The sequence below is a fragment of the Oncorhynchus mykiss genome, unplaced genomic scaffold (assembly GCF_013265735.2).
Source record: "Oncorhynchus mykiss isolate Arlee unplaced genomic scaffold, USDA_OmykA_1.1 un_scaffold_577, whole genome shotgun sequence".
NCBI classification, from domain to species: Eukaryota; Metazoa; Chordata; class Actinopteri; order Salmoniformes; family Salmonidae; genus Oncorhynchus; species Oncorhynchus mykiss.
The window spans coordinates 28,412-40,248 of NW_023494024.1; the positions used below are offsets into that span (position 1 = coordinate 28,412).

An 11,837-nucleotide genomic window follows, 5' to 3' on the forward strand; every position below is an offset into this window, starting at 1 on the left:
GAGGAGGAAGAGTAGGAAGGTTCCACAGAACAGGGGATGAGGAGGAAGAGTAGGAAGGTTCCACAGAACAGGGGATGAGGAGGAGTAGGAAGGCTCCACAGAACAGGGTCAATCAAATGTATCCTGCATCTTTCTCGCTCTCTCTCTCCCTCCCTCTCTCTCCCTCTCTCTCGTAACAACCATGTAAATTCAAGTAATTGAACAATCAGGTGCTCTCTCTCTCAGTAAAGTAGAGGAGTAATCTGCCAGAGGCTGAGAATTTCAAATGATCTTAACCAGACACTTAATTCAATTCCTACAGCTTTATGAACAAAATAAGTGGTGTGTTTAATTCAAATAATCAGCACAAGGTACGAAGTCTATCAGAGTATGGGCACTGGTCAAAACAAGTAGTGAAGTCAGAGCTTGATTACAACCAAACAGTGTTTGTTTGACTCCCTCAGTTATATCTTGACCAACAAAAAAAAGAAACGTCCGTTTTTCAGGACCCTTGTTTTTCAAAGATAATACCCTTATTGGCCTTCTTGCAACACCTGAGTTAAGAAAAGATTTACTAAATAAACTAATGCAACATATTGAATGCCAACCACCATTAAACCCACCGAAGAAGAAGAAGTAGTCCTGTTGCGTTTTGATAGTCAGGGAACAGGAAGTTCCGGGCAGGCTTCGGCCACAATTGTTCTCTGAAGACAGTAGCGGTTGTGTCCGTTTCAGAAGTATTAACTAAAGGTATGCAATAGCACGTTTAAACTTTCTAATATCGAAAGAACATGTCGTAACATGTTAGGTAGCAAACCCGTCAAGGTATTTTCACGTTTGTTAAAGGTTTTATGACGTTTTAGTTTTGTGCTGAACCGAGTGAGTGAAGAACGTGATTAAATATAATTTTAGAAGTCACATTTAGCTAGCTAAGTTTAGACTTTGGGTTTGTCAGAGTGAATGAATGTACATTATTTCGTCAAAGTAATTTCATAAAGAATCAATTGATTTGAGATTTGTGAGTTCGTTTGACATGTTTATTATTCTGATTATTTCCATATGTTTATGAGCTGGTAAAATGGCGGCGCCTCTCGGTCTGAGTCAATAGACTTGCAGGCTGTGCGGCTGCACCAGAGAGACAGTTTCAGGGTTGTTTTACTGTTTACAAGCAGAATGTCATGTTCGTCTGATTTCTACATGTCACTGTAACAATATTCAGACACATTCAGTTGTTTCTATATTTATCTATAGTTGTTACTATGGTGTGAATGGGAAATACAATATGTTTTTGTGAGTGAAAGTGGAAAATATGACAGTTCTGCCTCAAACTGCAACCTTGTATTAATTGTTTACTTAGTAATTTGTGAATTTAGGAAGACTACTATAGATTAACTGCACTTGGGTAGTGAACATTATTTTTTAATACGGATATCTGAAAGGAAAATGGATGTCCGTCTGGTGAGCAAAATATATTTGACATAAACCCTCCCTGAACGCTGAATAAAAATATAAAAAAATATCCCCCATAGCCAAAATAATGATTAAAACATGATGGATAGTAGAGAACATGTCTACCGTTTACCAACACTTCTTGGACAGACCAGAGCCTTTAGATATGAACTTTATTAACTGTTCTTCGTCCTGTAAGCGTTGCATGGCAACGCAGGAATTCTGATCGCGTTCAGGGCTGCGGGACAGAAGGTCGTGGGTTCGCAGACCACCGTGAACAAGAGTAGGGGTTGACATCTATTTTATGGTGAAAGCATTGCATGAATCTATCATTGTATTTGCAGGTCTGAGAAAAACATTGCCTTTTATAAACATTTCATGCAAGTCTACGTTATTTTACTTATTAGCAGAATCTTTTTTACCACACAGGTTAAGAATGGACAGAGAGAGAGAGAGGCCTGTGTGTTCATCTTATCATATTTATCCTATGCCAAATCATTGTGTCTCGTTTACAACGAAACTGTCCCTGTTAACAAATAATCACATGTGAGATCATCTGATCATGGTACTTTAAATAGTTCAACATTTCCACGCCAGACAGCGTAAAAGACAAGCTTCCTTTCCATGCCAGACAGAGTAAAAAACAAGCTACCTTTCCATGCCAGACAGAGTAAAAGACAAGCTACCTTTCCACGCCAGACAGAGTAAAAGACAAGCTATCTTTCCACGCCAGACAGAGTAAAAGACAAGCTACCTTTCCACTCCAGACAGAGTAAAAGACAAGCTTCCTTTCCATGCCAGACAGAGTAAAAAACAAGCTACCTTTCCACTCCAGACAGAGTAAAATACAAGCTACCTTTCCACGCTAGACAGAGTAAAAGACAAGCTACCTTTCCACGCTAGACAGAGTAAAAGACAAGCTACCTTTCCACGCCAGACAGAGTAAAAGACAAGCTACCTTTCCACGCCAGACAGAGTAAAAGACAAGCTATCTTTCCACGCCAGACAGAGTAAAAGACAAGCTACCTTTCCACTCCAGACAGAGTAAAATACAAGCTACCTTTCCACGCCAGACAGAGTAAAAGACAAGCTACCTTTCCACGCCAGACAGAGTAAAAGACAAGCTACCTTTCCACTCCAGACAGAGTAAAAGACAAGCTACCTTTCCACGCCAGACAGAGTAAAAGACAAGCTACCTTTCCACTCCAGACAGAGTAAAAGACAAGCTACCTTTCCACTCCAGACGGAGTAAAAGACAAGCTACCTTTCCACGCCAGACAGAGTAAAAGACAAGCTTCCTTTCCACGCCAGACAGAGTAAAAGACAAGCTACCTTTCCACTCCAGACAGAGTAAAAGACAAGCTACCTTTCCACTCCAGACGGAGTAAAAGACAAGCTACCTTTCCACTCCAGACGGAGTAAAAGACAAGCTACCTTTCCACTCCAGACGGAGTAAAAGACAAGCTACCTTTCCACTCCAGACGGAGTAAAAGACAAGCTACCTTTCCACTCCAGACAGAGTAAAAGACAAGCTACCTTTCCACGCCAGACGGAGTAAAAGACAAGCTACCTTTCCACTCCAGACGGAGTAAAAGACAAGCTACCTTTCCACTCCAGACAGAGTAAAAGACAAGCTACCTTTCCACGCCAGACGGAGTAAAAGACAAGCTACCTTTCCACTCCAGACAGAGTAAAAGACAAGCTACCTTTCCACGCCAGACAGAGTAAAAGACAAGCTACCTTTCCACGCCAGACAGAGTAAAATACAATTCATGTCTGATCCCAAAATGTGTCCGGAACCTTCTTAGGGAGGGTGTGACACAATTTCTGAACCCACGGAGGCAGAGGTCAAATCAAGCTCCTAACGCATCGCCGTGTGCCTCTTCAAGTTTTGTAACAGTGTGAAGGGCTCGGTATAGCACCGCATTGACCTGATTGGTGGGCAGGAGGTGGGGGCGGGAGGTCCAGTATAAACACAAACTCACTTCCTTGACAACAGCTCTGCTCCGTTAAGCGCTAGAAGTATAAAAGCCCGGATGTCTGCAGAGGATGGATCTGCAGTCAGATATCGGAATTGACCATCCAGTCTTTTAGCAGAGAAATGTAAATCTCTAACTGCTGGCTACTCTCATTCTGTGTCTTTAATCCAACAAGCATTTCCCTAAAAGCGGTCTGGGTTTTAACATCTTCTATTGTACAGACCAGTAATTAGCTTAATAAATTGATAGAATTAGATTAGTATATTTCTTTTCGTTTTGTCTCGTAGGATATAGAAGGTTATATCTCAGCCTCTGAATGTCAAAGAAATGAAACCGTGATTTGCATCCGAGTCACTTCTTCCCTGGTTATCTTACAGCTTGTTTCTAGCGTAAAGCAGCGCTGACCAAAAACACTGTTATAGATCTCTTTATATAATCAGATCAGTTTTATTTTCTTCATGTTAATCTAACAAGTGGTAGGCCTGTGCTTTTTTGACAGCATCTTCACTAAAAGAGGCCTATGGCATAACCCCTCAAGTGGAGTCTGGGTTTTTAACTCAACAGCCCTTCACTGACATGGAGGTAGGCTATTTAAAGAGTGCATGGTGGGTTGAGGAATAGGCTAGTCTGGGTTTTAACTCAACAGCCCTTCACTGACATGGAGGTAGGTTATTTAAAGAGTGCCGGGTGGGTTGAGGAATAGGCTAGTCTGGGTTTTTAACTCAACAGCCCTTCACTGACATGGAGGTAGGCTATTTAAAGAGTGCATGGTGGGTTGAGGAATAGGCTAGTCTGGGTTTTTAACTCAACAGCCCTTCACTGACATGGAGGTAGGCTATTTAAAGAGTGCATGGTGGGTTGAGGAATAGGCTAGTCTGGGTTTTTAACTCAACAGCCCTTCACTGACATGGAGGTAGGCTATTTAAAGAGTGCCGGGTGGGTTGAGGAATAGGCTAGTCTGGGTTTTAACTCAACAGCCCTTCACTGACATGGAGGTAGGCTATTTAAAGAGTGCCGGGTGGGTTGAGGAATAGGCTAGTCTGCCTGCAAGATTGTGGTTTGTGTTTTTGGGGAACTTGGTCTAATCAACAACAACAACAAAATGTGAAGAAACCTTTCACTCTCTTCCTCAACTGCCACAATTGACCGACACATCACAGCCATTGGTTAGGTAGCATTAAAATAAATAAAAAAACGTTTTGAATCAACAAGCAGAGCAAGTCGAGGCTCAGGGTTGGGAATAACCTTTTGTGGTGTGTAATGCAGCCTAGTTGAATTTACACCATCTCAGCAACTGTCTTAGAAATACAGTATAACTTTGCTCTGTGCTTCCTCCCAGCATGCACTTGGTATTCTATAGGCTATGGATCATTTGATTGACATCACACTAAATAGCCCATAGTCCCACTTGATATTGTGCAGCAGAGAATCAGAGATGAGGGGAGGCATCAGCCACACATTGATTTATTTAATCGATAATGTCAGAGGGGGTTTGTTATATGGCCAATATACCACGGCTAAGGGCTGTTGTGGAGGGCCTGGATACAGCCCTTAACCCTGATATATTTAAGGTCAGAGGGGGTTTGTTATATGGCCAATATACCACAGATAAGGGCTGTTGTGGAGGGCCTGGATACAGCCCTTAACCCTGATATATTTAAGGTCAGAGGGGGTTTGTTATATGTCCAATATACCACGGCTAAGGGCTGTTGTGGAGGGCCTGGATACAGCCCTTAACCCTGATATATTTAAGGTCAGAGGGGGTTTGTTATATGTCCAATATACCACGGCTAAGGGCTGTTGTGGAGGGCCTGGATACAGCCCTTAACCCTGATATATTTAAGGTCAGAGGGGGTTTGTTATATGTCCAATATACCACAGATAAGGGCTGTTGTGGAGGGCCTGGATACAGCCCTTAACCCTGATATATTTAAGGTCAGAGGGGGTTTGTTATATGTCCAATATACCACGGCTAAGGGCTGTTGTGGAGGGCCTGGATACAGCCCTTAACCCTGATATATTTAAGGTCAGAGGGGGGTTTGTTATATGTCCAATATATCACGGCTAAGGGCTGTTGTGGAGGGCCTGGATACAGCCCTTAACCCTGATATATTGGACATATTCCACAAACCCTTGAGGTGCCTTATTGCTATTATAACGTACGTAACGTAATTAGAAGAGTTAAAAAGTAATGTTTTGTCACCCCCCTGGTATATGGTGTGATATACCACGGCTGTCAGCCAATCAGCGTTCAGGGTTCCAACCACCCAGTTTATAAAGCGTAATAAGCAACTCATTCTTAAACACTGAGCAATATTGAAATTTCACCAATTACAAAATGACAGGACCCTCTTCTGGACTAGATTAAAACAATACTCAACCCTCCCCTTGACTGAAATGGAAACAGCACAACCCTCATTTTCCTTCAGGTAACCATTCTGTACATTTATATCTCTTACGTTGGGTCATTTAAAGGGTGAACTTTCTGTCTGTTTTGAATGAATGTTTTGTTGTCAATGTTTATCTACCTGATCTATTGAAATGAGAGAATTGAACAACAAAAAAAGATAATACATTTTTTGAGGACAAAGAAAGCACCAGAACTGTCAAGATTGTTTTCCGCTTGTCTTTATTACTACAGACCAACTCAGATTAAGTCTGAGGCCGGTAACATCAACAGTGAGGACAAACCCAGCCTGCCTCTCCCCTTCCACACTGAGTCCAAACCTACAGTCACTGGGTCCTGATTGTGACAGTGGAGCCCAGTTTGCACTGCAGGATCCAGAGATGGCATCAGTGAAGCTGGAAGACTGCAGTCAAACACTGGAGCTGAATGTCAACATTAAAGATGAAGAAGAGGAGGAGGAGATTGGTACATCTGTTAGTCATGGTAAGAGCAGGTTCTATCTATAAGTTATCTTCATATATTAGACCTCCATAAGTTATGAACCAGTCTGTTGATAGGTTGAATTCTGTAATTCTGACATCACACATCCCTGAACAACTGGATTATCTGGAGTGATCAGAGAGGAGACTAAAGAAGTGAAGTAGACAAACTGCCAGTGTTTTAAAGTTCTATGAAATGAGTCTGTGTAGTTACTAACCCTTGCGATAGTGAGTGGAGGATGATATGAAATGAGTCTGTGTAGTTACTAACCCTTGTGATAGTGAGTGGAGGATGATATGAAATGAGTCTGTGTAGTTACTAACCCTTGTGATAGTGAGTGGAGGATGATATGAAATGAGTCTGTGTAGTTACTAACCCTTGTGATAGTGAGTGGAGGATGATATGAAATGAGTCTGTAGTTACTAACCCTTGTGATAGTGAGTGGAGGATGATATGAAATGAGTCTGTGTAGTTACTAACCCTGGTGATAGTGAGTGGAGGATGATATGAAATGAGTCTGTGTAGTTACTAACCCTTGTGATAGTGAGTGGAGGATGATATGAAATGAGTCTGTAGTTTCTAACCCTTGTGATAGTGAGTGGAGGATGATATGAAATGAGTCTGTGTAGTTACTAACCCTTGTGATAGTGAGTGGAGGATGATATGAAATGAGTCTGTAGTTTCTAACCCTTGTGATAGTGAGTGGAGGATGATATGAAATGAGTCTGTGTAGTTACTAACCCTTGTGATAGTGAGTGGAGGATGATATGAAATGAGTCTGTGTAGTTACTAACCCTTGTGATAGTGAGTGGAGGATGATATGAAATGAGTCTGTGTAGTTACTAACCCTTGTGATAGTGAGTGGAGGATGATATGAAATGAGTCTGTAGTTACTAACCCTTGTGATAGTGAGTGGAGGATGATATGAAATGAGTCTGTAGTTACTAACCCTTGTGATAGTGAGTGGAGGATGATATGAAATGAGTCTGTAGTTACTAACCCTTGTGATAGTGAGTGGAGGATGATATGAAATGAGTCTGTAGTTACTAACCCTTGTGATAGTGAGTGGAGGATGATATGAAATGAGTCTGTAGTTACTAACCCTTGTGATAGTGAGTGGAGGATGATATGAAATGAGTCTGTAGTTTCTAACCCTTGTGATGTTGAGTGGAGGATGATATGAAATGAGTCTGTAGTTACTAACCCTTGTGATAGTGAGTGGAGGATGATATGAAATGAGTCTGTAGTTACTAACCCTTGTGATAGTGAGTGGAGGATGATATGAAATGAGTCTGTAGTTACTAACCCTTGTGATAGTGAGTGGAGGATGATATGAAATGAGTCTGTAGTTTCTAACCCTTGTGATGTTGAGTGGAGGATGATATGAAATGAGTCTGTAGTTACTAACCCTTGTGATAGTGAGTGGAGGATGATATGAAATGAGTCTGTGTAGTTACTAACCCTTGTGATGTTGAGTGGAGGATGATATGAAATGAGTCTGTAGTTACTAACCCTTGTGATAGTGAGTGGAGGATGATATGAAATGAGTCTGTAGTTACTAACCCTTGTGATAGTGAGTGGAGGATGATATGGATAATTATTTTCACTCCTTTTTTGCCTTAGACTGTTGTCAGGGTTGGTGTCAATTCCAGATATTTGGGGAAATACACTGAAATTCCAATTCTCTTCAATGCCTTTAAATTAACAAAATGTGGACTGTTGGAATTGGAATTAGGTTTACTTTCTGAATGGACTGTTATTTAAATGGAATTGACCCCAACCCAGACTGTTACCCACTTTTAGAATAGTTTTATTCCCCTGTATTGTACAGCCTACTGATATGAATACATATGTCACCTGGTACAGACAGAAGAGGACTGGTCACCCCCTCAGAGCCTGGTTCCTCTCTGTTTCTTCCTTGGTTCCTGCTTTCTGGGGAGTTTTTCGTGGCCACTGTGCTTCTACATCTGCATTGCCTGCTCTTTGGGGATTTTAGGCTGGGTTTCTGTGAAGCACTTATACATGCCACATGTATTTTATATAACCCTTTTTACATCAGCAGTTGTCACACAGTTCTTTACAGAAAAACCTAAAACCCCAAAGAGCAGGAAATGTAAATGTAGCTCCATAAAATAAGTACAGTACCAGTCGAACGTTCGGACACATCGTTAGGGTTCGTTCCTTACTTCCTTCCTTGTCAATCATTGGTGAAATTAGCATTATGACAATTATCTTTAATTAAATCATTCAAAAACCTTTTATTAATGCAATTTGCAGACAGACGTTGACAAACCAGGAACATAGCACGCATGTTTCAGAGTAAGTTCTGCGTCTAACGAAAGGCCTCCAGTTGTTTTATTACACCCTGAGTCGCTCCCTGATGATGTCACTGCCGACATCATCATCCTCTACTCCTGGGACCAGAACCAGGCCTACAGAGCTGTATAAACAGGTCCTTTATTAACTGTTAGCTAAACACTTAGCAGTAAATGTCCCCTCGTCCCCAAAGTGGATTTATAGTGGAATGTTTACCTAGTCTCATCTCCTTCACTCCCCTGCAGAGTTCTGTCTAAGTCACACATTTCTAAGAGGGGCCTCTTTATAATGAGGCAGAAAGAGAGAGAGAGAGAGAGAGAGAACTAAAATATAACTGTAGAACAATACTAAACCTCGACAATGAATAGATATTGTTAATCCGTAGTATAAAACCTTATGAATGTAAGGAGGGAGGGGCCTTTTAACCCCTCCCCTTCTATTAATATAACATACGCATAATCAATTATTCTAATACATCAAATATTTGTACAGCCCCAAATCATGACCCCCTAGGTGAATCCTGACAACACCTACTCATTCAAGTGTTTTTCTTTATTTCTGCTATTTTCTACATTGTAGAATAATAGTGAAGACATCAAGACTATGAAATAACACATATGGAATCATGTAGTAACCAAAATAGTGTTAAACAAATCAAAATATATATTGTATTCTAAGTAGCCACCCTTTGCCTTGTTGACAACTTTGCACACTTTTGGTTTTACAAAGTAGTAAATAGTTAAAGAAAACCAGTTGAATGAGTTGGTGTGTCCACACTTTTGACTGGTACTGTGTATCACACCAACTGACTGGTTCTTCTGATGTTGTTCACACAGGAGACCATGTTGAGACATTCTCTACATCTAGAGAGCAACAGCAGGAAGATCACAGAGCTAAGAGGTTTCACCACTGCCCACATTGTGAGAAGATTTTCCCAGGTTTATCAAAGCTAAAAATACACGTAAAAATCCACACAGGAGAGAATCTGTATTCCTGTACTGACTCTGGGGAGAGATTCACAACATCAAAGGCTCTGACAGTTCATCAGAGAGTGCACACAGAAGAGAAACCTTACTCCTGCTCGTACTGTGGGAAGAGTTTCTCTCAACAGACCAACCTAAAAAAACACCAACGTTTACACACAGGAGAGAAGCCTTACTCCTGCTGTGACTGTGGAAAATGCTTCACAACCTCATCTGAGCTAACAGTTCATATGAGAACACACACTGGAGAAAAGCCTTATGTCTGCTCTGACTGTGGGAAGAGTTTCTCCCACCAGGGTAGCTTAAAAGCACACCAACGTATACATACAGGAGAGAAGCCGTACTCCTGCTCTGACTGTGGAAAGAACTTCTCCCGATTGGGTACCCTAAAATTGCATAAACGTATACATACAGGAATTAAGCCTTACTACTGCTCTGACTGTAGGAAGAGTTTCTCCCACCAGGGTAGCTTTAAAGCACACCAACGTATACATACCGGAGAGAAGCCGTACTCCTGTTCTGACTGTGAGAAGAGTTTCTCCCGATTGGGTACCTTAAAATCGCATGAACGTATACATACAGGAAAGAAGCCTTACCACTGCTCCAACTGTGGGAAGAGTTTCTCCCAACGGAACCATTTAAAATCACATGAACGTCTTCACATAGAAAAGAAGGCACACTCCTGCTCTGACTGTAGAAAATGCTTCACAACATCATATGATCTAAAAGTTCATCAGAGAACACACACTGGAGAAAAGCCTTATGTCTGCTCTGACTGTGGGAAGAGTTTCTATCAACAGAGCAGCTTCAAGAAACACCAACGTCTACACACAGGAGAGAAGCCTTACTCCTGCTCTGACTGTGGAAAATGCTTCACAACATCATCTGATCTAAAAGTTCACCAGAGAACACACACTGGAGAAAAGCCTTATGTCTGCTCTGACTGTGGGAAGAGTTTCTCTCAACAGAGCAGCTTCAAGAAACACCAACGTTTACACACAGGAGAGAAGCCTTACTCCTGCTCTGACTGTGGAAAATGCTTCACAACATCATCTGATCTAAAAGTTCACCAGAGAACACACACTGGAGAAAAGCCTTATGTCTGCTCTGACTGTGGGAAGAGTTTCTCTCAACAGAGCAGCTTCAAGAAACACCAACGTTTACACACTGGAGAAAAGCCTTACATCTGCTCTGACTGTGGGAAGAGGTTCTCTCAACAGAACCATTTAAACACACATCAACGTATTCACACAGGAGAGAAGCCATACTACTGCTCTGTCTGTGGGAAGAGTTTCTCTCAACAGAGCAACTTAAAAACACACCAACGTATACATAAAGGAGAGAAGACTCATCAGTTCTCTCAGACCAGCTAAGATTAAAATTAGGTGATGGAGTGATTTTAATTTCATTGCTTTACTTGGACTGAAATAGGTGATTTTAATCTCATTGCTTGACTTGGACTGAAATAGGTGATTTTAATCTCATTGTTTGACTTGGACTGAAATAGGTGATTTTAATCTCATTGCTTTACTTGGACTGAAATAGGTGATTTTAATCTCATTGTTTGACTTGGACTGAAATAGGTGATTTTAATCTCATTGCTTTACTTGGACTGAAATAGGTGATTTTAATCTCATTGCTTGACTTGGACTGAAATAGGTGCCGGAACTCATTTTAGAGGAAACCCTTTTGGACAATCAGAACCTTACAAATGGAAAGGCCGCACACCCTTCCTAAGAAGGTCTGGTTCCGACAGATAACCAGCGAACGAAGGCATTCACACGTAAATACATTCATGATTTCTTCTCGTCTGCAAAGTATATGATTACTGTGAGAATAGTTTCTAAAATGTTTCTAAAATGTATCAATGATAAGTGTTGTTTTTCTCTCTCTCCTTTTGAAAAAAAACAGACACTATATTGTGTCAGTCCGCTAGGGACCTTTTTAAAAAATAAAAAACACTATATTGTGTCAGTCCGCTAGGGACCTTTTCTCATGTATTAAGTGTGTGTGTTTATCCTGTGTTATCATTTAGTTAGCTAGTAAATAAATATTTAAATCAATTTGTGTACTACTGAATCATAAGTAAGGCTGGGGTTTTTGCAGATGCAGGAGGTTACGACGGTTCAGAATGATGATATGAGACGAGGTTATGATTAATATGTTGACTGTTTTATGGATGTGATAGGTAAATACCTTTTTTAGAGTTTAATTCGGGAGATGCTCTCATGGTGCCCCAAAAAT

General features: G+C 41.0%; 1 protein-coding gene across 1 annotated transcript in view; it reads left to right on the plus strand.

Moving 5' to 3' along the window:
* LOC110528889 (zinc finger protein OZF) overlaps positions 1-11,516 on the plus strand; it is a 31,903-nt gene extending 20,387 nt beyond the window's left edge. Inside the window, exons 4-5 of the mRNA XM_036974469.1 lie at positions 10,756-11,100; positions 11,253-11,516. Coding sequence (XP_036830364.1) covers positions 10,756-10,966 — 211 coding nt within the window. The 3' untranslated portion in view covers positions 10,967-11,100; positions 11,253-11,516. The remainder of the gene's footprint in view (positions 1-10,755; positions 11,101-11,252) is intronic.
* The last annotated feature ends 321 nt before the right edge of the window (positions 11,517-11,837 follow it).